The sequence below is a fragment of the Metarhizium robertsii genome (genome assembly GCF_000187425.2).
Source record: "Metarhizium robertsii ARSEF 23 chromosome Unknown MAA_Scf_7, whole genome shotgun sequence".
Classification (NCBI taxonomy): domain Eukaryota; kingdom Fungi; phylum Ascomycota; class Sordariomycetes; order Hypocreales; family Clavicipitaceae; genus Metarhizium; species Metarhizium robertsii.
Window position 1 is genome coordinate 738,232 of NW_011942215.1, and position 27,506 is coordinate 765,737.

Genomic DNA, 27,506 nt, shown 5'->3' on the forward strand with positions numbered 1-27,506 from the left:
GTGTCTCCCCCACGCAAAGGCCGTCGTCGCTTGTCATCACCCGGTGGCCGAGGCGATGAGCTTCGGCTGGTGACGCCATGGCGGACTCTGGCAAGTCGGTGCGTTCCCCTCATAAGGCGTCCAAGACAAAATCTGCCCGATCGAGCAAGGCACTCGCGAGCGCTTCGCCAAGCCAACACACGACAATATATCGTGATTCAGACGATTCCGATCAAGAACCTGCCCCACTGCCGCGGAGTCATACACCAGGCCATCTCGCCAGCAAGAGCATCAATGACAAGCGACGAAAGACTTCCGACGTCGCTATCAGGCAGCGATCCCAATCCGCCTCCCAGGTCGCATCCAGTTCCACCTCAAGCACATATCCAGCCAAGGCGCCTCCCGTTTCAAATGGGTCTGCTGAACCCGCCGTGGAGGATGGAGAGAAGGAGAAGGAGAAGGAGAAGAAACGACCACTGACGACGGGCTCGCGAACCGGTTCCTCTGTGGCTGCCAGTAGTCGAAAGGCCCCATCTTCCGCGGCAACAACTCGAACATCTAACAAACTCACTCGACCTCCTCGGGGACAACACGTCCCCTTCCCATCGCTTCCCGATCCCAAAGACGCGCCGGATGTCGAACCCGCCCCGCCATCTGGCTTGTATTGGTCAAAGGCGTTTGTATCAGGATCGCCGCACTCAAATCTTCGAGCTCACACGACAACCTTGATCGGGTCCAATATTTACGTCTTTGGCGGATGTGACGCGCGAATATGTTTCAACACCGTCTATGTACTCGACGCCGATGCCTTCTACTGGTCTGTCCCGCACGTGGTAGGCGATATTCCCATGCCACTACGCGCAATGACCTGCACTGCCGTGGGCAAGAAGCTCGTTGTATTCGGAGGTGGTGATGGCCCGGCGTATTACAATGATGTATACGTCTTGGATACTGTCAATTTTCGGTGGACAAAGCCCCGTATAATAGGAGACAGGATCCCGTCTAAACGGAGAGCCCACACGGCATGCCTATACAAAAACGGCATCTACATGTTTGGAGGCGGCGACGGCGTCAGAGCACTCAACGACATTTGGAGACTCGACGTCAGCGATCCTACCAAAATGTCATGGAAGCTCATATCCGGGCCTGAAAAGATATCAAGCTCGACCTCAACCACCAAAGACCACCGCCCCAAAGCCCGGGGCTACCACACTGCCAACATAGTCGGCAGCAAACTGATCATATTCGGCGGCTCAGACGGCGGCGAATGCTTTGACGACGTATGGATCTACGACGTGGAGACACACATTTGGAAATCGGTCTCCATACCTGTTACCTATAGACGTTTATCCCACACGGCCACGATTGTTGGTTCATATCTCTTCGTGATTGGAGGCCATGACGGAAGCGACTACTGCAACGATGTGATACTACTAAATCTCGTGACGATGACGTGGGACAAGAGGAAGGCATATGGGAAACCGCCAAGTGGTAGGGGATATCATGGAACGGTGTTATATGATAGTAGGCTATTGGTGATTGGAGGCTTCGATGGCAGTGAAGTATTCGGAGACGTGACGATACTGGAGTTGGCGGTGCATGCATATTATTCGCAGATAAGTCATTTCACGATTGAAGTTTGAGCCGGAGTTAGCATAGAGGGCAATGTAACGCAGTTAATAACAAATCACAATACTGCGATTCTAGCAATCTGGTCACTTCCAATCTCCAATTTCCAAGGTATTGCCTAGTGTATGTATGAACCTGTGTTGGTATTCTGGGAGAAATTCTACGAAAATACGATGATTTGATAACAGCGGGATATATGCACACCTTTCCCGGGCCAAATGTCTAATAAATAATACAATTTGATGTTGATGTTTTGACGCCAAAAAGGTACATGTACAATGCAGACTTGACCAAGATTCCTATTTTTAATGCCACCTGGATGCAGCTTCCCAGAACGCCATTCTCCCTCCTCTAATGTGACGGTATTTCGTGCCTCTTCAAATGCAGAATAGGAGATGTATGTATGTTTAATGCAATCATGAGCCGACAGTCCCATGTTTGAATGCAGATTTAAGCCCTGTTCTCCGCAGCCTTCTTAGCAGCCAATCGTCGTTCCTCAGCTTCGACCATATCTAACACCAACAATCGTTAGCCTCTGTTCAGGAAAACCAAAAAAAAGGGGGGGGAGGGGGGCAAAACTCACCCATCCATAAATCTTGGCCCTCATACTCTTCCTTGTGAATCTTCTTCTCAATCAAGTGCTTGTGCTCAGGATCATTGGGGTCTACCACCATGACCGTCTCCCACCGGCCGCTGCCCTTCTTGGCATCGTGCATCTCAAAGGCAGCGCTGACGACGAGCACGGCCAGTGTCAGCCCCTGCGCGTAGACACGAGCCTGCACCAGCTTCTGCGAGGTGCTCATGGGAGCGCGGCCGACGAGGGCCAGCGCGACGGCCATACTCGCCAGCCACGAGGCGAAGACGATGCTGTAGCGATTCTCCTTGCCCCATTCCATGAAGCGCTCGTACGTCGACTCGTTCTCGCGCGCAATCTGGATGGCTCGCTGCGAAGTGTCCTTGTAACCGTAGTTGGGGTCGTTTTGACGCTGGAAGTTATTGGAGTACCGCTCGGCGTTGACAATGGCGCCAAACGTCGCCGTCGACGTGACGAGGAAGGCACGGAAGGGGACGGTCAGCGACCGGAAGGCAGGGTAGCGGCGCGAGGCGAACACTACACCGCCGAGGCCGAGGGCCAAGCTGGCCGTGCCGCCGATCAGGCCGCCTTTTACGACGACGTTGTAGTGGGCCTTTTCCTCTTCTTTGCTGACGACCTTCATTTTGGGAGCTTGTGCGAGTGGTTGGTCGGAGTTTTGATGGATTGAATGGGCGGCAGCGGCGGTGGTGACTTATTTATGGAATGATGTCGTTGGTATTTGAGTTTGGAGGCTTGGGTGGAGTGCTGGCTGGGCTGTTTTGAGTTGCCGAAGCTCCGGGTCCGAAAAAAAAGAGAAGGAAAGAAAAAAGGCAGGAACACTGCACCAAAAAGGCGTTCAGTCACCGCGGGGATTGTAGAGGCAAAAGTGGTGCGCTCCGGAGTGCGGCTTTACCGATGAGATTTGTCCAGGTCAGGAACCCGAAAGGGATATTCTGTGTCCCGTGATGCTTGAGGAAGAGAGCGATTCCGTATGAGTTGATTCGTGTAAATGCCGCGACGCTGGTGCACGAATTATCGTACGACGGCTGGACAGCTTGGTTCCGGCGAAATCCTTGTCCACCAAGGGAAGCAGGAGAAGGCGGAATTGATGTTGAAGAGCCAAGTTGATCGTGGTGCAAAACAGAGTTTCTAAGTCACGGGTTGAGGACGAGTGCAGGTGCGCAATGGGAGGCATATAAGTATCTACAAAAACCATAGCCAGTCCAATACGTAATTCTCATGATGCCCGCGCCCGGGATGATGTCAGCCCAGTGCCATTGTGCAGTCATGGAGGCTTGAGGCAAGTGGCTGCCGTACTCCGTGCAAACGGCACGTGACTGCTCTAAGCATCTGACAGCTACCCTGTTTCTCCCGACGCCCAAGGCCGAGAAATTTCCGCCACTGTATCCTGATGTCTGCCCTTTTGCCACAAAACGGCGATATCCGCCCTGCCGAACCATCTGCGAGCAATCTCCAATAGCCTCCCGACGCCGTGGTTACCCGTCGTGAAGAAATGCAGGCCGTTCTATTGTCGTCATCGTCATCACTGGCCGACCCGACAACGCTTGATCATGGCCATGCCGCATCTTACTACGAACAGGCAAATTCGACAACTTGGCCCTGAGTGGAGGAACCTCGCCGACAGCACATGAGGCATGCCCGTCGATATTCAAGCATACTGTGCTCCATAGGCACGGAGTATTCCGCACTTAGTCGCCGCTGTCTGGCCAAAACAAACAAGGAGGTCGCGTGGCCGCCTTCCCAAGTCGTCGCTCTTTGCGAACGACACAAAAACGTCAAGTAGGCCAAAACCAATTTCTCAGTTCCTAATCCCGGGCAGCATCAGTCCCCTTGACCCTTTTATGATACACCAGGCGGCAGAGGATGGGCCTGGGTTACTATGCAAATTGTAATCGGCGGCGCCCTTCCGCCGTGCATCTCTTACATGGACGGGACAAACTAGGTCATTGGAGTCCGACGAGCGATGACCTCGACTCGGCTGTCTTCTTGCTAGCTTTCCTGTGCCTCCCACCTACTGGCGTATTCTTCCTACCATGGTCCTTTATTCAAGGCGTAATCATCTTGATCCTCGTTGGCTGGCTCTGATGCCATTGAGCTACTCGAACGTTTCCTAGCGGACCTACCACAAGCTACTCTATGCAGACCCATTTCTCGCATGGTTGATGGATACCGATTTCTAACCTGTCCGGGTCTAGCTGTTCCTGGGAAAAGGATGAAAATGCCAAGTCGCCTGTCGAATCAATGAGTCGCGGAACGCGGGAGGCTTCTCGGCAGTCTTGTTTTGTATGCACTATGTACGCCTTGGAATTACTAGTACTACGCACATCGAATATCAAGTCCGCTGCAGGAACTGCAGGGCCGCCGGCCTGGACACAGACGAAGTTCCCACTTGCCGTATTCTCGGGGATTTCGGTCAGGTACCGATAGATGGCTTCAACAGCCTGAATCTTGAAATCTACGTCTACTTGACCAATCATGTCTACCTACCTGGGAGGTAGTTCTTGATCTTGGCCTACAAGCCAAGATGCGCGACCAAGAGCGAGACTGTGGCCACTTTGCATTCATCACACCCAGCATGACATCAAGACGATGATTAAATTACCCATGTGCACACAGTATTGCACTCTGTATTGTATTGTACTAGTCCAAATGCATCACATCCATAATTGTTGACCCTGGAGATCTGTGGACATGCTGTCAAGCGGATGATGCAAAAGGCCCGAGCGAGTTAGGATTTTGTATCTCAAGCATCGGCCCGTCGCATGAGCAAGGATCGCTTACAATAGCTTGCGTCTTATAGCATCCGCTGAGGCTGGTTTTGTCAAGGCCCTTACTTGCTTGCTGCGATATCGTACAACGCACTGCACAGAGTACGCCGTACGCAGCATGACAGTGATGATCCTTGACCAGAAGAAATACCCCTGTTCGTACAGGTCCTTCGTGTGTCTCATATAAGCAGCATTAATAGTATTCACTAGGAACATGTGTGATTGTTCTTCGCTACCAGGAAAGCCATCATCGTCAAACCACGGTTTGTGCGGCTTGTCCCTTGCAGGCTTGCCACGTTTTGAGACGACCGATGGCACATCAGAGCCCCTTCGTTTCGGCGTTCCATGAACTGTTTATTATCCATGGAGTAGTTGGAAAGGAGCGCGGAACCAACGGACGAACAGACGAGCGCTGGAAACACTTTTGAGCCCACATAATCCGTCCGTTTCGCGGTCCTACACATGCAGGATGCGGATATTAGGTAACTTACCACATGTACGTATGTACGCCTAGTCGACTAGTCCCTGCATTTGCCAAGTTCTCATTCCTAGAAGCCGGCCGGCAAGTCAGCAAACTTGTACCGAGTTGACCCGCCACGGTTACGAGACAATATCCACCAGTGACTCGGTGGCACCGAGCAGTCCAGGGCATCCACTTACTTGCTCTGGAAGGGATCCATTTGTTCCATTACTGGGCGATGGGCCTACGGAGCAGTTGATTGCACAGGGTTCAAATGTTCCCATTGTGTTCAATGTTCCTGACAGCTCCGCTACGGGGACAACAAATCTGGCGAGATGCCGCCACGAGGCACAAGCCTAGACCAAGAAGCTGGCTGTATAATCATGGCAAACACTAAGGCGAATTTATCCCCGAGCCGAGGATAGCTTTGTGACTGAGTTGCCCAGATCGTCACTTGTGGACTGGACAGTGAAGCCAGGCTACGGCATGTACTACAATCTTCCGCAACATAAAAGTGACAATTATTGTCGTGGTCCCCAAATCGACTGTCACCATGTCTGATAGTCAAAAGAGCGCGGATATCGGTGTTTTGTCCGCTGTTGCTATCAGCAGGGGACTGGTAATGCCGGCCGGCTGAGTGGATAGTTCGTGCGTTGGTTGCGGTGAACGCAGGAGTAAGTGTCTGCACCAAACTCCTGGAGTCCCAAAAACATCCATATGCACCTGTTCTAACATTATAAAGGTAGTATGTAGTATATGTAAAGAAGCAGATTGGAACTGCAAGGGCATGGTGGACCGGGAAGTCCAATTGCCAAGTGATGGATGATGCAGTGGTGCAACCGCCACAGAGTAGCATCTCAACCAACAATGGAGTTTGGGGCCCACGGAATGTTTCCCGATCGACGTCGAGTGTGATCTGTGAGTGCGCCCAGTGTTATTGCGCTGCGAATGGAGGCCCAGCGCGAGCCCATGGATATTGTGGTAGTGACCCGAGAGAAGAGGTCGGCCAAGTGACTCTTGACGATGGCGCTGTTTCCGAAACCCAGTGCAGGCGTATGACTCGGGCTTCCGGCTATGCCACATGTTTGCGGTAGGTTAAGGGAACCGGCCGATGCTAACTGGTAGCACTACTCCGTACCAGATAGTAATAGAAATTCATAGGGTCCACTATCCAGTGGTTTGGAGGGTCACATCTCCTGTGATGGATGCTGCTTGTAATATTCATTGCAGGTGGAGGCTGTCATAATCTTGGCGTTGGTGCCAAAGCATGTAGTATAATGTATGGACCCAATATCATCCTCCTTATAGTACCAAGAACTCTGGAGAACGAGCAAATGCACAGGCGTGTGTAGCGATGGGACACGAGGACACCCCAGACACTTGGAGCACCAGATGCGTAGGAAACTGTTGATCGTGGGGAGGTGAAGGCTGACAATAAAGCTCAATGTTTCTGCCAGGGGTTCACATATATCTTGGTAGGAGAGCGGAGGATGCAGTGATGAACCAATTTCCGGCCAGACAACGAACCCTGGTGTATGAGGTTGAACTTATGTCTGGCGGGTAATCGAATCTCGGAGCCTCATCCATGTCTCAGGTCAGTGGCGGCTGGATAATAAACTACAGTACGGAGCATGTATGGAGTACTGAAAGTCGGTATGAGAAATGTTTGTACTGGCAGGTGACTGCTGAGCCACCGTCTCAAATGCAATGCATGAGACGCGGTTGTCTCCTGCGGATGCGGGAGCAAAACACCACGAAAATGTCGAGTTAACCGCCGCTGTTGCCGCCTTGACGTAGCACATAGATCTGCGGTGTGCGAGCCCCGTCAAGTGCGTCTCTTTGTGTGCGAACCAGACGTCACCGCCGTTCTGAAATGAAACGCCCCGTGAATGAAAGGCAGGGTTTCCCCTGATTGCCAGATGGTTGGCCATCATATCGGAAACACTGTATACAGAGTACAGAGTACGGAGTAGCGAACAAGCGAGTGACTCTGTCGCCTGGCTGCCCAGCCAGCCCAGCCTCACGTACACACAGACCAGTGTACGTATGCTGTCAATAGGACAAAGACGCATGGCAGAGTGATCTACATGGACCGATGCAAGTCAGCGGTGTGCAATCCCATGTAAGCTTGTTCTTTGACCACTAGGACTAGTAGATGCATGGCTCTGTGGCTTTTCCTTTGTCCGCCGACCCATCCGCGTAGATATCCAAGGCACTATCCCCCTGAGAAGCGACAAGCGATGTCGCGACGCCTGCGAGTCGAGAATCTAACTTTATCCCTGGCCGCGAACTCCGTACGGAAACTGACTGGTCAGGGTATCAATCCATAGTAGGTACTACTACCTAGGTATGTATCTTGTGCGGGGGCGATGGAGAGTTGGATCCAAGACTATGGAAAGTTTGACGTGCAATATTATTGAGCGAACATACCGATGAGAGCCTGTGCTTGCTGCAGCCGAGCGCATCTAATTAGTAACTGAAGTAGAGGCTATTATAGACCAGGGCTGGGAATAGTTCGTACTAGATGGGCTGAACTCGATACATACTTTATGCATGTACTTGGGAGACTCGGGCAATGCATGGCCTTGAAGCCGTGGAAGGCACGATTTGCTGTATCTACTGACGTACCTCATCTCCTGGAGTCGGTTCCACCCCACTCAAATGATCTGCGCCTATGCCTATGGGGTGAATGAATACATTGTTCTTTCTGCGACGAGCTCACTTGAAGTGCACGCGTTCACTTGACGCCTCCTTGGTTTAGAAGTTGTCAATAGAACCCCGCGTGTCTGATCTGAATGAGTCTGGTGCTTGCGAGCCTTGAAGCCAGCTACCTACCTACCTACTTAAGTACCTACCTAGGTACCTAGGTAGGTACTTAAGGTAATTCAGGAGGTACCCACCTGGTCAGGTACTTGAGGGCTTGAGGGAGGTTGCTTGGCAGCTGAAATCGCGCACCGCGCCTGGCTTCTGCCAGTACTACTACTAATAAAAACACCACATGTTGATAGGGAAGGGACGACGGCTCGCGTGACACCTGACAGCTTATTGCAAGTAGTACAACACTGTAGTAGTACTATATACTGCGAAGTGACAACGGGAGATGGACATTTCCCATGAATGTGAGCCTTTCCCCTCTGAACCCTTGATCCTTACTAAGTACCCTGGCCATGAGACTCCCCTTCGCACTTGGACTCATCACACGAAGTTGGCGCTCGCAGCAACACTTGGAAAGACCTCATCTCGCATAATGGCGACAAGCTACTCAAGTAGTTAGCGCAGGTCCCTTTCCGTACTGTGTACTAGTGCTTATTAGTTGGCCTTCCATCCTGGCTGACGTCTCGATACGCCCGTCCGGAACCAGCAACCACCCCAGCCTTGGCATTTTATCACCACCACGTCCAAATATTGTATCCGTGTCGATTTGTTCCGCCTTTGCTCGGCGTAGCATGCCATACTCTTCTGCTCTGGTACGTGTTGCAAAGGCCCAAGAGGAGACTGGTATACTCGGTATCGGTTCCTCATCCAATCCCACCCCGTCGGCTCCGACTTATCGTGCCCATACGCGCTGGTCCCATCCGTCCGATGCTTCCCTCTAACAATACAATAACACACTGCACCGTCAATAGTACAATACGACCAGACATTATAGCCTTCTCCACTGCACCCGATGCCGAGAGGTTCCAGAGATCTGCCCTGACTCATTCACTGGCCACCTTGTGCCCACCCTCTGCCAGACAGCCACGGTGCTGGCTGGTCAAATTGCCTCCAACTGAGAGGTCACAGTCGTCATCTGTGGCACCGGCCAACTGCCTTGTAGGTAGTTGATGTCACTCGCGGTTGTATCAGTGGCCCATTCGCATCCCCCTCGACGCGGCGTCACGCCCAACCGACTTACACGCTTCGCGCGACGAGGCAGAGAGGGAAGGTTGACCGGCGGCCCACCGCGCAACTTTAATGCAAACAGCACCCGTCAACGAAGCGTGCAGTCCAAGTCATGGCAGGATAAATACTCCATACATCTGGGGACGTTTGCCCAGATCTATGCATGGGACTCCTTTCGGCGCATGCCAACCTTGTTGCTCGGATCATAACGACGGCCACTGATATCTGCACGACACCACCACCACCACGACAAGTATCCATACGTGCTTGGGTATCTGGCCCAGCCGCATCATTGTTCTCTAGTCATACCGCCTGCACCATGTCGCAGCGCTGGGACCATTAATAAACCGCACGAGGAGCCATCCTACCTTCCCTGAACTGCCTTGGACGCACTCCATACCACTCTGCCGCCAGATGCAGATTCACCGTTCTGCGCCTTGTCTTGCTTTCCGAGCTCTCGTGGCTACCATGCGCCAAACTTGACGCCAGGGCTCCCTTACCTGACCAGCCGGACACGCTGAAGTTCGAAAATACGAATCGACCGACAAAACAGACCAAGGAACAAGACGGCACCGGGGTACCCTTCGAACAGGAGTGTACGACGAACCTCGAGCTGTCGGCGGCCATGTTGTCCGCCTTGCAATGGTTTCAGAGCGCCAGGGACGAGCGGCAGCCGAGGAGCATCTCGCCCACGTTGCCTGCGCCGAGCTGCCATGCCACTTCTGGATCCAGCGCCATGGCAAGCGCCAATAGCCCCATGGCCCACGCCAATGCCAACGCCGACGCCACCACCTGGGCCAGCTCCAGCGACCTCGCTGCCTATTCCGCGGCCGTCGCCTCCACCCACTCTAATGCCCACACCCAAGCTGACTCCAAGCCTGGCCTGTCGGCCTTCTCATCAGAGTCGCAGACCCAGCCGCAGTCCCCGTCACTGTCGCCTCAAGCGGAAACTACTCCTCCCGACCTTTTCTTCCCAAGATCTTCCCAAAGCACCCGTGCCACATCCGTCGTTAACGCCAGCGCCTACTCCTCGAGGCCGTCTCCCATCGACACATCCCCTTCAGACACGACTGTTTCTTCCACCTTGACCGATACCACTTCCATCACTAATCCAGACGAAATCACTCACGCCACCGACGACTGCGACGCTTCAACCATGACTTCGGGCGCCCTCGACGCTGGCGCCATGGGCCGCAGCCGGCGGGACTCCTTCGTCAGCGCTGGCCCGAAACCCATTTCCGTGAATAACCAGAACCGAGATAATGTCAACCGCAACCGCCGAGAGTCTCTTGCTGGCAGTCTTATGGGTGGCATGAGCTGGGGTGGCATGTCATTTGGTAGTTTTGTTCGTGACGAGTAAGTCTGTCCCTGCCATGCGTCCCTGTCCCAATCATCGACACTTCATTGTTCTGTCGCTTCACAGTAGCGACCTGGTTTCCTTCTATTGCCTCAGTATTTCCGGCATGGGACGTACTGCGGCAACTGGCTACTCGGGATTGCTGTTGCGAATGTTCGACATCGCCCCTCATGTACCTACCCCCTCACCCTTCATACCATTTATCAGCTCAGGCACCTGTGGTACTTTTTGGACGACGCAAGGAGCGGTACATCGTACCTTGATGTTTAAATGCTGACACCATCGCGAACTAGTGTTATGATGCAGGGTACTTCGCCTAATCCATTTGGCGGCGGCATTCCTCAGTCCTCTTCGTTTCATTCATCGTCTTACCTTCCAAAGTTGGAAGCCAATTTCATGAGAGACTTCACCTGTTGTGGCAAGATTTTACCCAACCTGCACGACCTACTGCAACATTACGAAGAAGCCCATACTCAGGCCAGCTCCAATAACTCGAGAAATACTGCTTTTTCCCAGTTTGGCATGCAAGGCGCCTCCAATATGTCCAGTTCACGGACGACACCGACCGGGTCAAGTCAACCGGGCCCTTCACAACCGACCGGCCAACCACTTTCTCCTGGTTCAGGCCTTTCCATGGGTAGCATTGGGACCGGCATAAGTGGTGGTCAGATGAATCCTGCTTTGGCTACCAACCTCAATGAGGATATGGAGGCTGTCGCGGATATGGAAATGGACGATACGATCGGTACTATGGAGCTGGATGACAGCAATAAGATGCACCAGACAAGACAACTATTTGGACAACAGCAGCGACCACGACTTAATATGAATACCTCCGGGCTTACTCAGGGTCTTCGCACTTCCCAGCCACCTACGCCAGCTGCTGCTAGCTTTGGCCTCCAGAACAACCCGACCGTGTCCTCTGTCAACACTCCAACTCTTGCAACTACGCAACAGATGCCTCAGCATCCAAACCAACCAGCTGGAGACATGGATGACATGGACGAGGACCTGCCCGGGATGCCCATGGGTGGCACTGGTTCGACTGATCTCGGCGACGGAAACTTTGCAAACGGCAACGACTCCAACTTCTGCATTAACGATCCCGGCAAGCACCTATTCAGCCCAAATGGCGCTTTCCCCCAAGGCAATCGGAGTATTCAGGCCCAACTTGCTCAGCTCGGCCTGGCCCAGGGTCAATTTGCAGACCCTCAAAGCAACAAAGTTCTCTTGCAAAGGCTTCAAAGTATGATGATGCCCGAGGAACACAAACCGTTTAAATGTCCAGTTATTGGCTGCGAAAAAGCCTACAAGAACCAAAATGGATTAAAGTGGGTGTTTCACTCCAGTGAGGTCACATCTGCGATATACGGTAGCTAACCTAGATTCTTTTTTAAAACCAGATATCACAAGGCGCACGGCCATCAAACGCAACAGTTGCACGAGAACGGCGACGGAACGTTTTCGATTGTAAACCCAGAAACGAGTGCGCCATACCCAGGAACAATGGGCATGGAAAAAGAAAAGCCCTTCAACTGTGAAACTTGTGGCAAACGCTATAAGAACTTGAACGGACTGAAATATGTGAGTTACTATGAAATCAGCATTTTCAAACTTGGGATGTGTCGTCGTCTAATTGCTTCGTTAGCATAAATCGCACTCCCTGCCTTGTAACCCAGAGTTTAAGCTTCAGGCACTTGCTGCAGGCTTGAGTCTACCAGGTATTGGGGAAGACCAAATGATGCAATAAGAGAGAGGCAGGACCTTCATACATACTGTGGGAGCCAGCTAGTTGTTGGCTCCCATGCCCAACACCAGCAACGGGAGGAACACCACGTTCATGTGCCATAAAAAACCTCCATGTCAATACGATAGGCAGGGCTTCACCCGCCCTGTACTATTAAACATTGGATCACCGACACGAGTTCATGTTACCTCCCCCCCCGAAAAGTTATTTTCCGAGCCTCTTCTACACCTATTGCGTCATCGTTTTTCTTTACCACCCCGCCTTGGCGCATTGCGACGGCGTTGCAGTATATCCTGATTCTGGTAATTACCGAAGTTCAGGCAGAGTCTGTTTAGATACCCGACTTGATCTTTCTTGGGGTTATATCGACACTTATTACCCCGATTCACCAACGCGGTCGGCTGAGCGCTCTGCCCGCATGGGCAGCCAATTCAGTCTAATAACGCCAGAGTGCCTTGTGCTTTTGGGGTGGCCAGTTTTCTTTTCCTGTCGTCTACTAGCACAATGATACCCGGCGGCTACCCCGCCATCTTTGGCGGGAAAATGTTACCGATGAATTATACTGGTTCTCATAACGGCTCACCCCGTCGTCGCCTTCTCTTCCACGTCTGATTCCCATCGTCGAGCGAAATGACGAAGACAAGACGAAAGGCCCGTTGGTGACATAACCGACACAATATAGTGGGGTCTGTCGATGAATTGTTACGAGTTTTATAAAGCAGACGAGAAGGGAGACTCAAGTTTGACAAGAGTTCTTCCTCGGTGCTGCTTGTATGATTTTGGAGACATGAAATCACGGAGATTTTTGGTTTTGGGATGCCTTTGCTGGTCTACCCAGTTGTTTATGCGCCTCTGATACGCGTCTCTTTTCTGTGCCTTGTCCTGGTTCCGATATCACCACTCTATATGCGTCTTTGTTCACGGCAAGGCTTCAGCCGCTTCTTTTTAGTCTGTGTTGATTTCATTTGTTGATTATTTATGTTGGCTTTTCATGCAACACCTCGGCAGCTCGCTGGGCTTGTGAATAGGGAAATCTGGAGTTCTACATACACCCCCAACTGCTTGTTATTTGGTAAAAAGTTAAAACTGGATTCTTATAGAGAAAACTGCAAGGGAAAAATTGGTTTACTATAACAACGTCTATCAATGAATAGAATGGATGCTGCCACCGGCCCAGTAACTATTCTGTTCACCCTCGACTGTGAATGTGGAGATTCCTGTGACGCTGTAGTATTTGTTGTGAGCATGTTGGAAGAGCATTCAACCCGTTTCTGAGTTCCATTCGTGGCATGCCAAACGGGACATGAAGGTGCTACCTGTCCTCGCAGGGAGGTGGTTGATGCAGTCTAGTATGCACGTCTATTATCAAGTGTGTGCCGACATGTCGCAGTACGTCATGATGTATACATGACACTGGCACCTTGCTAGGCCTGTGGCCATTGCCTCGCAAAGAATAGTACATGCTCTCTTTCTGTACGGTCAAGACTATTGGAGTTTGAAACGCACGGAGCCCTTGGTAATGGTTTCAAGTCAAGTCATGCTATAAATAAAAGTCTATTGAACCCGCATAATCAGTCGAACAATGCACAAGCAACCATCCCCCAACGCCCAACAATGCACCATCCAAAGCACAAAACGGTCATGTAAAGCAAGTTCCCAGCCACGACAAGGCTGAAATCACAAGTAGCACAGTCTCCGATATCAAGAGTGCTGCTGTTGCCGCCGATATCACTGATCCTCTAATGATAGACATTGACGTCATCCACTGGCGTGTTCCCGTAATTTCCGATTCATTATAACTCATTGGCTAGCTCAGTTGCAGGAGCCATCAGTGCATCATGACCATTAGTTGGTTTCCATGCCCTCATCATCGTCGGCATCAGATTCCACCATCTGATGGTTGCTGCTGATGCTCCCCTTCCGGCCACCGTGGCTCCCGTCTCCGTACCTCGCATTCATGCCGCCCCACTCCAAGTCTTCGCCGGCAACTACGCGGCCCTCCATGTCGATTTCTTGTGAAAGCTCAACAAGCGCAGAGCGAGGGAGCCGAAGGAAGCCTTGGGTGCGAACGATGCGCCCCCAGTGAGTCATGCAATACATAGCTGCACGCTTACGCAGCCACTCCTCACTAGCCAAGCCTGAGCAGTACCAGATGACGCATGCATTTTCGACGTCCATCTCTTTGGCAAGTCGGTTGACACAGAGCAATCTTAGATGAGGGATGTTATAAATGTTGGACATGACTAGAAGACCAGCCACGTCCGAGAGATCCGTCGTGGCGTCACTATCGGCCTCAAGCGTTCCATGAATGCTGTCCGTGTAGAGGTAAAGGAGAAAGGCCTTTACTACCGAGTATGGCTCGGGGATGTGCATTTTTTTGGTATGGAATTCCGCCATTTGGGCGTTGTATAGCCGTGCAAAGTGAGGCCAGCGTGCTTGCAAGATGAGCTTGTGAACATGTATTGGCTGTGATGTTGGGGCATCTGACGCAAGCCAATTTTCGTCCCGTGATGAAGACTTGGAGCGAAACAAGCCAGAGCTGAGAACGTCGTCATCTTCATAATCTTCAGCAAGTGCAGTGATTATGAAATCTGTGCCACTTCCGGATTCCGGCGGTTGGTTGAAAAGCTTGGCAAGGTCGCCACCTAATCCTTTTGATGGCTGGTCAAATGCCCTTGAATGAGCTAGTGGCCGTGATGCAGCTCGAGGCTCTGGAGTCATATGGTTACCGAGGAAGCCGTATCTTCGCAAATCAATCTCCATGATATCACTGCAATGAAGTTAGTGGCCGGATGGGTTATACTTGGCTCACAACGAGAAGTTCTTACCTGAGATACTCTTCGTATCCATTTGTACCCATATCAGTCGAGGCCAGATCAGTCGGACAACCAAGAAGCCACGCCTTGGTGCCATCCTCATTCATGGTACAGTAGTGCCACCTATATCCAGATTTAAATATTTCTCGGCCCTCGGCTAACTTCTGCCATCTCAGAGTATTCAGATCTAAGACCGACAACGAACACTCTCTTGGACTGATAGTGGCTGCTGGTGTTACAAAATCGAGTAGGGTGCCAGAGGCATACTGATGATAGTGAATTCCAGAGCCTTGAGATGGGAGTGCCTGTCCGAACATGAATTTTACCGCGGATATAGTTCCTGGAGCCATCGGGGCGTAGGTCTTCAACTGAAATGATGGCGGGTTTACCTGCGCAGTTCTCGAGTTTGCAGCATAGCCAGATGAACCAACGACCGGAGCAGGTGCCATTGTGTAAGGTGGGCGAGGAGAACCGCTTGTTCTACTTGCCGCAGAGTTGCGGTCAAACACACCTATGTGCGGTCGAGGATCGAATTCTGGACACCCTTTCAGATCTAACCACCACAGGTCACTGATCTTGTCCATATCCTCGCTCAGACCTCCAAACACCCAAACGCGGTCATTCCAAATATAAGCGGAGTGATCGAACCGGCCGACGAATCGCCATGCCTTGGACCAGGTAAAAGTCCTGAGATCAAGATAGCAGATGTCATCTAGAACATAATTGTTCTGACCGGTAATGCCACCAATGATGAAGAGCTTGTCCTCATGCAAAACGGCGGCGTGTCTGGCTCGGCCTTTGGGAATAGGGCCGAATACTTGTGGCTGAGTCCAGTGAGCAGTTTTGAGGTCGAAGACGATGAGATCGGAGAGGTACGTTCGATGCTCGTTTTCGCCGCCGAAGACTAGGAGCTTGTCGCCTTGATATAAAGTGGCTGTATGGCCTAATGAGATGAGTTAGCTTGGGAATCCGAGCACACAAATCGGTCGGGGCAGTCCCGTACCCATTCTTACGCCAGGAATATCACCGTAGTTGTCGACCAAGCTCCACTGGTGACTTATGAGGTCCAGGCGAAGCACATGGTTATATACTTCATCTGTGTACTGGTCAAATCCGCCAAAGGCATATATTTGATTATTCCCACAGTATGTCACAGATGCATTCACTAAGCAGGCAGGCCGTTGGCCCAAAGTGCGTGTGATTTTTGGACGGTATCCATCCGCGACAGGCCGGGTCCTGGCCGGGGAGTTTGGCATGATGTAGGTGTTGTTCGACGATGAGGCTGCAGAGGTCGGAGTCGGGATTGGGGCAGCATTCATTGATGGCGTTCCTGACAATGTCAAGCTGGTGATAGCAGAATTTGGATGGATTGGGGCCCCGGCATGGGCTGCTGGGCCACCAAAGATGGATGATGCCGGCGCGTGACCGGGAGTTAAAGGTTGCGCCATGCTCATGGACCTCGCTGACGCCGCTCGATCAAGTCATCTCAGCCGCAAAGAAGGCAACAGACCTGTTAAATAGGTGAGTTTCGATGCTGACGAATGGACAAGAAAGAAACGGGGGATTCGCAAACGAACAATGAGACTGTGAAGTGAAGGACACACACAACCGGTGAACAGTGATGCCAGAAAGCCGAACGCTTGGACTATCCACAGAGGTGTTCAAGTTGGAAAATGGAGCAGATTCCAGGGCGGCTAATTTTTGCTTCTTGGTCGGAGACTCTCCAACCCCACTATGGAACACTTTGGGCTAGACTTGTTTTTACCCCCTGCCCCTGCCCCAGACAATTGCAGGGATATTTGACCAAAAGAGGCGTAGTGCCCAAACTGGCCAGGACTCGATGCGGAGGTTATATTATCCGTTTCCTGGCTCCCGTTGCCTGGACAGACCTGTAGTGGGGCCCAAAGTAAATAAAAGGAATCGGTGAATGACATCCTCATTACCACCTTTCTTGCTCTACAAACCACGCACATCCTTCATCCGATACCCCTTGACATCATTCTGCTCTCTTATTTTACGAAGCTCTTTTGCTTCGCTAAAAGTCAAGTGTATCAAAACCCAAAAAAAAAAAAAAATCATAGAAAAAAATTACCAGACAATCAGCCTTGTACAACTCATCAACTTGGAACAACTACAACTCGTCCACTCGATCGTATGACTTGCCGCCAGCTCTTCGACCCACCCACCCATTTTGCCAGATCTTCGTGAAGGCATAGTTACAGTCATCGGATATCGAATACCGACATAAAAATACGGATTGACCCAGGAACCTTTAGCTAGAGTCTCTTGGAACTCGTCTGAAAACCCGCTGGCAGGTGTCAGTGGATGCACGTAAAGACATCTCCAACGCAGTCAACGCACAATATCGTCTGATATCATGGCTACTGTAACTATATCAACGCCTATCAAATCCCACAAGGGTCTCTTCTCTACCCGTACCGCCGGCGGGCGGATCCCTCTTACCCCCTCCCCTCGACAGTCAGGCAATGGCGTGAACTCGTCACCGTTTACTCCCGACAAGCATACCAAATCGACCTACGGGGGGAACCTCACGGCGCACTTGGCTCGCTCCTCCTCGAAGAATCCCCATCGCGAGTCTCCGAAGTCCAACATTGCCCGTACCGTTTCTACGCCTCGCAAAGCTCTTGAGCTTGGTGTATCTGACTTTACTCTCACTGGAACTGGTCTAAGGACGCCCGGCAGTGCCAAGTCAAGGAAAGCCCCTTTGCGACAAAAGCCCGCCAAGGCCACTATCAACTATGGTGGCGACCGCTTTATTCCTAACAGGGGCGCCAGCTCGGCCATTGCTAATGCCGGTTCCAGCAAGCTGCCGCGAAGTGACCGTCAGCGGCCAAAGACCACCCAAGCAGATAGCTCCTCGGTCCTATCCTCTGCAGCCGATGATGCGGCGGCCGCGCTGGAGGGCCTTAGCATCAATGATGAAGAAGCGGATAACTACTCTCGTCCTTCTCCCAACACTGTTGCCTACCAAGACTCCTTGGCTAGTGCGTGCGGAGTCAAGCTCAACACTCGAATTCTCGAGTTCAAGCCCGCACCCCCCGAGTCATCTAAGCCGATTGATCTTCGTCAACAGTATAACAGACCTCTCAAGCCAAATGGAGCCAGCTCTGCTCAGCTACGACGGCGCATCGCTACTGCCCCTGAGCGTGTTCTTGACGCTCCTGGGCTCATTGATGATTATTACCTTAACTTGCTCGACTGGAGTTCTGGAAACCAGGTTGCTATCGGTCTTGAGCGCAGTGTCTATGTCTGGTCTGCTGACGAAGGCAGTGTGAGCTGCCTTTTGGAGAGTCCTGCAGACACTTACGTCAGTAGTGTTAAGTGGTCTGATGATGGTGCCTATGTTGGTGTTGGTCTTGGAAGCGGTGAGGTTCAAATTTGGGATGTTTCCGAGGGACAAAAAATCCGCAGTATGTTTGGCCACGATACCCGTGTTGGTGTCATGGGATGGAGCAAGCATCTGCTCTCTACCGGTGCCCGCAGCGGCCTGGTGTTCAACCACGACGTCCGTATTGCTGAGCACAAGGTTGCTGAGCTCGTCTCACACACTTCCGAGGTTTGCGGCCTGGAATGGCGTTCAGATGGTGCTCAACTCGCTACTGGCGGCAACGACAATCTCGTGTCCATCTGGGATGCCCGCTCGTTGTCTGTTCCCAAGTTCACCAAGACCAACCACAAGGCCGCCGTCAAGGCTCTTGCCTGGTGCCCATGGAACATGAACCTGCTAGCTACTGGCGGTGGTTCTTACGACCGTCATATCCACTTCTGGAACTCCACATCAGGTGCTCGAGTCAACAGCATTGATACAGGCTCTCAGGTGACATCTCTTCGATGGAGCCCTCATTACCGAGAGATTGTCAGCTCCAGCGGCTTCCCAGACAACTCCCTCAGCATCTGGAGCTATCCTACTCTTGTTCGCAACGTCGAGATACCTGCTCATGAGAGTCGTGTTCTTCACAGCTGCCTGAGCCCAGATGGTCAAATGCTGGCCACGGCTGCTGCTGACGAAAGCTTGAAATTTTGGAAGGTGTTTGAGAAGAGAGCCGGCACGACCTCTGGCATCGGTGGCTCTGGAGCCTCCGGCAAGGCTGATATGGCCAAGCATATGACCATTCGGTAAATAGAACGTCACATGAATAGTAACTTGTCAAACGGTAGGTATGAGAGCTGTTTCATTCACTAGTTGACTTTGGCGTGGGTGGTCAAATTGTAAGCGCGGCGCTCTGGAGTTTGTTTTGTACTCTTTTCAGCACGTGGCACGAAAGCGCTTCTCCACGCACGAATGAAGCAGAATGGGAAGGTCTACATACGAGTGACGACTTGACGTTGACGGCGTGTATCTTGGGTTACAAGTGTATATATGAATTTTGGGCAGCAGACAGAGTTTGGTGATGATTAGTGCTTGGACTTGGAAGTTTTAAATTGTAATTGTTTGGTTAGTATGTCGCGCCCTTGTCTGAATGTGCCTGTGGGATCAGCAGTATGAGGTAACACATGATAGCATTTGCCAGTAGTCCATACTTGTATGCTGGCGGTATCGCTGGTTTGGTTGGGTTGGATTGAGGAGCATTTCTACGTCGGCCCGAGTCACTGAGTTCGGTTGCAGGTGCCCTTATGAACGGAGGGGCGTCAGCGACCAAACTCATTACGCATCATCCTATTCGAAGCCCAATCTTGAGTGACCGAGACAGCGCAGCGGTTGCCGCCCTGATGCGACGTAACAAACCTAAGCCCAGCACGTAAAATGATATATACCAGTATGACATGGCCTCCATCTTCCTGCTCCGTTCAGGCGCACCGGACCAAATGTGTATGGAGCCTGCCTCCAGCACTAATGTGGGCGACTGATTACTAAGCGCCGGGGGATTGTGGAGGGGCCTAAGTCGTCGAAATCCACCTACCACAGCCCATCTCTCACCACTGCACACCACGGGCCAGGATACAGCGAACGGCACCGAAACCCTTGTATCAATTTCGAACATACAGGCAAAAGCACGATAGCCCGCCGTCGCAAACGCAGACGCATAATTACAGGCAATAAGGACCGTGAAGTCTCGACGATTTGGGCGCCACTGCAAGGCTGGGAGATTTCCATCTGCACTCGACCGCGGCCAGTGACAGACAATCGGCCTTTGTACATTCTCGACACCCCGACGCGGCGAAACAGGTTGCGACTAGTCCTCGACAGCATTTGAAGTCGGCGACGGGATTTAGGAGCTGTGCTCAGGTTCACCGGATTCCAGTGTCGTACGGGCACGCTACGGCTGCGACAGAAGGCCATCATGTCGAACCAGGCGGTCGGAACCGTCTACCAGACCATCATCGATGAAGTCATCAACAGTTCGCGGGTGGACTTTGAAGAGAGCGGCGTGGAGGAGAATGTTCTAGAGGAGCTGCGTCAGGTAAGAAGTTGCTCTCCGGCTGTCCGGTTCCCCCTTCAGATGATTTGCTTCGGGGCGGTTGCAACGAGGATGCACCATGGGAGGCGAACAGCCGCAAGCCCTTTGCGGGAGCTGTGCACCCCGACAGAAGCCATCAATCCGGATTCCGTGGTGGTCCAGGATTTCTCGGATGGAATTGCGAAGCCAGGAGTGCTGCAGCAGAGCGAGTGCGATTGCGCATCCATGGCTGGAGTGGCGGCAGGACGGATGGCAGTCACTCTGGGGACCAAGAAGCGGGCGAGAGGAGGCGGGCAGTCCAGCGCTATATGGGCCTTTTAAGCTCCCCGCCCCCCTGCTCAGCTGTTGGCATCACTGCCCGCTCCGCCTGGTGTGCCTGATCTGGCCGCAACTCTGCCTAGGCACCATCGTCACCATGCCCCCCCCAGCAAGTCACGTGCCGCCCCATATCGGGTCCCCGGGTGTCGGAACGGCGTACGGGGACGACTTACACGCTCCCACGACTTGGGTGAATAGTTGAGAGGCGCCGTCTTCTGTTGGGGCCTGCATGAAGATGGCAATGCTGCTGAATCCCATGAATATCCCAGCCCAGGAAGCTTTTCTGGCTTTATTTATAGACCTACTCTCGCTATCCTCTCACCGCAGCCTAACCTGCCATCATCTCTCCCTCATCTCGTCTTGCGGCCCATCGAAACTCCGAGATCTCAGATTTGTTTGATTGATTTAGCTAACATGCCCTATTAGGGATGGCAACAAAAGCTTTCTCAGCTCGACGTGGCTCGGTTCCCTTGGGATCCGAAGCCTGAGCCACCACCACCTGCTCCAGCACCCGCAGCTCAACCACAGCCCGCTCCCCAGAGCAACACGACCCAGGCGCAGTTCTCACCAATCATATCATTGCCCAATGCTACAGGTGCCCCCGGAGCTACAGGGCCAAACGGCATCAAGTCTGAGCCCGGCATCGTTAAGCAGGAGGCGAACATCAAGCAAGAACCCGGCACGGCAACAGCCATGCCAGCCTTGCCCAACTACAACGGTCTAGATAAATCCAGCGTTGCGGCTAGCAGAGCTGCCCAGCAGCTCCAGCTTCAGTATGGCATGCGGGCTGCGGGCTCCATCAATGCTATCCAAGGTCAGCAACAGCAACAGCCTCAGCAGCAGCAGCAACAACAACAAGGCCAACAGCCCGGTGCCGGCCAATCAAGTATCTCCAACGGTCAGACCGATGGTCCTGGTGATGTTGACGAGGATTATGAAGGTATTCTGATGCAGCGAAATGCCGAAGGCACTCTCAACGAGCTCGGCCGCGTCGAAATCGACCGCATGCTTCACTCCCAAATTGCAGCTAGGGCAAAGTCCATGGAAGGCGGCGGCCTCATGCTTCCTCTGAAAGAAGCAACCAAACACACTGCTACGTCTGCTTCAAGGAAAAGAAGGGGGATTGTAGGGTACGACGGAGGAGACGACGACGACGACATTGACGACGAAGACGCCATCAACTCCGATCTCGATGATCCTGAGGATGAGCATGATGACGATGAAGTGGATGACGAGGGACTGGGTCACATTATGCTATGCATGTATGACAAGGTCCAACGAGTCAAGAACAAGTGGTATGTCTTTTTTTTTTTTTTTCGTTGCTCACCCTACAGTACCACACCAACATCTGGGTGTTACATACACGCGGCAACACGAGTCAATGCTGACAACCTGCAGGAAATGCACTCTGAAAGACGGGGTGCTCACTGTCAATGGCAAGGAATACGTCTTCCACAAAGCAACTGGCGAGTATGAGTGGTAGATTCTGTCCACCCACAACCGTACATATTATCCACCCACCTACCGCTGTTATTCCTCTGGGAAACGGTGCGGCAAAGGCGGCTATTCAGAATGACGCATATCGGGGGCAGTCACGACAGGTGAGCCGGAATTGGTGACGATACCTTCACGCCTCAGACGGGATGAAACATGACAAATTTGATACTAGTGGGGGCGTTTCGTTACATTTGTACAGTAGACCTAGTAAATCGAATTGAAAAAGGAGATATTGCCAACATCTTCACCGTGTGAAGTGTATCTGATTGGGAGGGTGTAAGCGCTTTCAACGGACGGACCACCCCTTCTTGACGCTGCAAGGATACTTTTCATCATTTTCTTTTCGCCAACCTTTCACCGGCGACTCGTCACGGTAATCCTACGGTCGAACCAACATGCATAGGATATATGCACCAGTGGTACCACAACTAGCCGCAACTCCAATCAAGTTCTCCCTGATGCCGCTTTTCACGACCCAACAGCCAATACGGAGTACTCCCGCCGTGTTATCACAACACATGTACGATGCGGGGGAAAGGGGGTCATGGCCTGCGCGGCAGAATGGCCAATTTGCAGCCGTCGCATACAGACAGATAAGCGCAACAGGCGCCGCTTGTCGCGCTTGAAAGCTCGCCGCGTCAGGAAGGCACTTTTGGTAGCAATTAAACGTGCCGTGCAGAAAACGAGCGGTGATGCCTGAGACGGAACACTAGAGGTATCCGTTTGCCCGCCGCAATGTTTGTAAGACGAGGGCTGTCCGGATATTGGTCAGGTAGCGGTCCTAATGCGGCTGGGTCATGCGAGCCGAATCGTGTCGTGGCATGCTAGAGGCGAGAACTGGCCGACTTTGAGGCATATCCAGGCCGCACAAGCTGATGTGTAATAATTTCGAACTGACATTTCCGGAGCTGCTAAGTCATGGTGAATGCTTGCGGGCTGCGTTCCGTATCTCCCCTCCCCCTCCCCCCTGTTGATTTCACTCGTTTCCCTCGTCTGCATGTGTCATGTGGACAGATGCTAGACTGACGAAAAGAGGGCGTAGGGGGACCGCATGGACGGCCAGCTGGCTTCAACTCTACCCCGTACTCAAGAAGCTGATCCCGTCCCAGCACAAAGTACAGCCACGCAGCTGGCTGTGACTGCGTCCGCAATTTCATCCAACTCCTTACACCCCCCACACGTTGTCCCGACAGAACGGTTCAGCCAATGGAAGGCGGCGGGATGTTACACAAAAACTGCCGGTGAGTTGTTTTATCGTCTTAGAAGCGGCCATGCACGAGGAAGAAACGACGACAACGCTTGGACAGCCTTGCTTTCTCAGTTTAAAACCACATTGCCGTCAGCCGCCTGTCGTGTGTCCTTCATTTGCCATTGCTTCCATCCCCGGCTCCCCCTCCCTGTTTCGTCCAGCACTGAAGGGTCATCGGAACCTGCAGTGCGGAGAGAACTGCAGTCCGGGTGACAGGTGATTTGTTTCGATCAGTATTCCCTACCTGACCATCTTGGCAGACGTCCATCGCCGGCACACAACACGTATGTACGTTTTTCATTGGTGACACACCTTTTCTCCTCTCCTTCCCGCCATAAGTTAGTGGTGCAGCGAATTTTGCGTCCGTTAGGCTGGGATTGGGAGTCCTGCCATGGCTGATTCAATCGTCGGGGGGCAACGGAATGAAACATCGGTGTGGTCATCGCAAACGTACATATCTACTTGCTATGCGTCCGCTCGAAAGGAAAAGGCGGTAAAAGGGTTTATGTGCACGCATATCCCCAGTGCAAGATCGTTAATTCCTTATACCTAGGTGTGTGCCTGAATGGGTTGAATTGCTATGGGCGTTCCCGTACGTCATCATTGTCGTGTAAGCTCGATATTAGCACGGGAAACGACCTACCCTTGCACGCATAATCCCGGCACTCTCTAATATCTTCTGTGTTAGGGTGACGTCAAAGATTATCCGTATTCAAGGGTTTGCTATAAGAGATCAGGGGTGAAGCTGAACCTGAGAGCGATGTTTTGTGACATGGGTGATAAAGGCTGACACTCACAAAACCAGCTTAATCAACTCTCTCTTCTTGACCGCATGTCTCCAGAAACTGTCGCTTCCCAATACCTGCACGCGACAAGAAACAGTCACACGTTTTCTATTTGGCCGGAATTTGCCATTGAACCATCCTGGTTGACTCCCCTTGCAATTGTCCTCCGGCTTCTGCTGAACTTGTATAAAAGCAGAAGAGCATTGGCCCTGATACTCTAAGAAACTCAACCATACAATCTCAAGAGGGGGTTGGCCTAGTAAGACACCCGTTTCATGTTCTGGGTAGTCTTTGATGCAAGTATACAGAGCTAGTCCACGCACAACTTCTGTCGGGTAGGTACCGTGGTTTCCGGGCTGGGACATTCTGAAATGCTACACAATGATTCACATACCTGCGTGCACTGCCTGCCCACACTCGCCCTATGATCACCACTTGATAACCAACTCGTCATTACAGGGAGGCACGTAGGAAGCCGTTTGACTATTTGTTTTGGCAATATATTCTCCAATCGCAATACACTGCCACATACACGCCGAGAATATTGCGCACTGCCGGTGTGGAGTAGATTGAGGCCGTAAATTGCTAATCGGCAGCCTTCCTGTAAGACCGAAGCCAACGAAAACAATGTGGTCGCATATTACTTCCTTCAAAGCTGATAATAAATCAGGTGTCCCAAAGATTTTCATATGGACCCAACGGATGGGACCCGGCAGGGCTCAGAGGTTGGAACTTCTGAATACCAATGTCGAGGCCCTCACTCTGCGCGAACCTGCAACATTTGTATTATGCAGTCCTCGGCCCGCACTCGCCAAGCTCCTTGTAAAGTTTTCGATGTAGCCAGTCTCCTCAGAGGCTCGAGCTAGTATTGGCACATACATGGCGTACCAGACGAACGGGAGCCCTTGTACTCTGTCGGTATGTTAGGCCAGGGTACATCGGCGGAGGCACAGGCAGGCAATGCCGATTTTTAGAAATAATTTCTCTAGCTCTGTCTTTCATTCGAGCTCTCCCCCTGGGAATTGGACAAGAAGACTTAAATCTAGATATCCGGACTGGGTTGTAAGGTCCACCGACAGATAACGTGTGCTGCACCGAGTGGTCTGTACTACCCCCCCTCCCCTCGGGGGTGCCTTACACTACATGGCCTGGCCTAGCTGCATGTTTTTCATAGGATCTGGGGAAAACGAGGTAGGTGAATTGCCATCTGTCTAAATATCAGAGAGGGGAGGTGAAGCAATACTCTGTTCAATCTTGGCGAATTTCTGGCTGCAACAGCCGCCGACGATAGCATGTATCCGGTATATACATTAGGTGATTGACTTATTGATGTATTCCGTGGCTTAAGAAAACAGAGCTACTACTTATCTGATCGTCTCGTACTGATAGTTGTGTGCCGAGCAAGCTGTTGAAGGTTAGCAATATGGCCAAAAGCCGCTGGTCTGACAGAGGGATAGAAACTCAGCATGTTACGAATTTCTCGACACGTACTGTCAGCTTCATGGCAACCTACCGGGTGAGCGCTGGCACTGATTTCAACCAGTGCGGAAGCAGGTACATAGTCGACGTGTCTCGGCAAGATCTTCTGAGGACATATTGTGGAACATTATCAGCGCAGCCACCAAACCGCCCATTGAGCGGTGTAAGGGAAGGTGGTAGTATCTTGGCAGGTGTGCTTCCTTCGTCTGCATCAGGTGTAACCCAATCCCAGATAGATGGGAACGAATCACATGGCGCAGTGAAGATGCGGAGAGGACGGAGGTGTGCCGCTTGATGCGTCTCAAAGTTGACCGAAGTACTATTCAGCCGGTCTTCAAGACAAGGCCGCACAGAATTCGGCGGGGAATAACGCCCTGGCATAGATGTAACTGTGAAATGGATCGGCGTATTGCCTCTCTCTCGGTGCTGCGTGCACCTGTGGTGGTTACCATTTTCTCCCAGGACGGATTTGGTCGTTGGCCGGGCGTAGATAGTGGTCAAGTTTTGGGTTGTTTCAGGGCCTCCAAAATGGGCGTCAAACACACGAGAATTGCGCTGTTCGGCACACATGCCAATAGCGAATGGCAGTATTGTTGAGCACTAAAACCTGACCTGCATGACCTCGTCCGCGACCATTCTACCTAACGATGCACAATGTGGAAGGGTGTCATTGGAAAGTCGCCATGGCGGACCTTTTTGGACCAGGGTCGGGGTGTCTGCAGCCATACCTGGGATCTCTGTTCTGGCCACGTCCTCGGGTAGGCTTCTTTCAGTACGAAGATAACAGGTAGCCAACTGTTGCATTGCAAGATGAAGGCGCGCTGCCGGACGTCAGTAAGGTGACAGAAGTACGAAAATGAGCGGTACCAGGTTGGAATTGAAAGATCAAATAGCAATTGCACAGGACGGAGTTGAATATTGAAGTCACCTGGCCGAGAGCTGCAATTTCTCACACAAAAAAAGCACGACAGGTTACTGGCCCAGGAGCGAGGTGGAGCCATGGATTCGAACGTTCCTTCCGAATATGAAATAGTTGCCGAGCTTGCCTGCTAGTAGGTACTTAAGTACCCGACTGGGTGGGTACCGGAGCGCGCTATTGCACCGAAAGAAGGGCAAGGCCACACCACACTATTTTGTGTTGTACCTCCGTAACGTGCGACACTCATTAACTCCGTACCCCAACATCAGAACATCCAGTATCCGTGTCCGAAAGAAAGCACCGTGGCTAGCAATATCAATTTACATGTTGGGGAACTACAGTACATATGACATGGACGGATGTGGAGTTGGCTCAACCGCTCGGGTGTGGTTTTTAGGGATGCTTGTGCGAGGGTGTTGCCGCGCGCCATTGTGGAACAAAGCGGCGGATCGCAGACCAGGATGGACTAACATCAACCAGTATCATACATACACACATCTCCCTAGGAGCGTTGGCTCTCGACCTTTGTAAATAATAAATAACAATACTAGTAATAATAACGACGGCAAGGACAACCACCAACAAACCATTTGTGGCTATCATCAG

General features: G+C 52.0%; 6 protein-coding genes across 6 annotated transcripts; 4 read left to right on the forward strand and 2 right to left on the reverse strand.

The window, feature by feature from the left end:
- Positions 1-77: 77 nt before the first annotated feature.
- Positions 78-1,622, forward strand: MAA_00739 (conjugation with cellular fusion-related protein; the record flags this gene model as incomplete). The annotated part of the gene is made up of 1 exon (XM_007818737.1): positions 78-1,622. One exon carries the CDS (start codon positions 78-80, stop codon positions 1,620-1,622), a length of 1,545 nt encoding a protein of 514 aa, XP_007816928.1.
- Positions 1,623-2,058: 436 nt separating this feature from the next.
- Positions 2,059-2,825, reverse strand: MAA_00738 (Hypoxia induced protein, domain protein; the record flags this gene model as incomplete). Its single annotated transcript, XM_007818736.1, has 2 exons — positions 2,059-2,120; positions 2,192-2,825. 2 exons carry the CDS (start codon positions 2,823-2,825, stop codon positions 2,059-2,061), a joined length of 696 nt encoding a protein of 231 aa, XP_007816927.1.
- A 7,113-nt stretch (positions 2,826-9,938) lies between these two features.
- On the forward strand, positions 9,939-12,420 carry MAA_00737 (zinc finger domain-containing protein-type/integrase, DNA-binding protein; the record flags this gene model as incomplete). Its single annotated transcript, XM_007818735.2, has 4 exons — positions 9,939-10,669; positions 10,964-12,001; positions 12,074-12,254; positions 12,319-12,420. 4 exons carry the CDS (start codon positions 9,939-9,941, stop codon positions 12,418-12,420), a joined length of 2,052 nt encoding a protein of 683 aa, XP_007816926.2.
- Positions 12,421-14,262: 1,842 nt separating this feature from the next.
- On the reverse strand, positions 14,263-16,681 carry MAA_00736 (kelch domain-containing protein; the record flags this gene model as incomplete). The annotated part of the gene is made up of 3 exons (XM_007818734.2): positions 14,263-15,187; positions 15,246-16,176; positions 16,237-16,681. The coding sequence occupies 3 exons, from the start codon at positions 16,679-16,681 to the stop codon at positions 14,263-14,265; spliced, it is 2,301 nt and encodes a 766-aa protein (XP_007816925.2).
- Positions 16,682-17,610: 929 nt separating this feature from the next.
- Positions 17,611-19,374, forward strand: MAA_00735 (WD-repeat containing protein slp1; the record flags this gene model as incomplete). The annotated part of the gene is made up of 1 exon (XM_007818733.1): positions 17,611-19,374. One exon carries the CDS (start codon positions 17,611-17,613, stop codon positions 19,372-19,374), a length of 1,764 nt encoding a protein of 587 aa, XP_007816924.1.
- Positions 19,375-20,536: 1,162 nt separating this feature from the next.
- Positions 20,537-22,454, forward strand: MAA_00734 (Transcription factor IIA, alpha/beta subunit; the record flags this gene model as incomplete). Its single annotated transcript, XM_007818732.1, has 3 exons — positions 20,537-20,656; positions 21,398-22,266; positions 22,370-22,454. The coding sequence occupies 3 exons, from the start codon at positions 20,537-20,539 to the stop codon at positions 22,452-22,454; spliced, it is 1,074 nt and encodes a 357-aa protein (XP_007816923.1).
- Between the last annotated feature and the right edge of the window lie 5,052 nt (positions 22,455-27,506).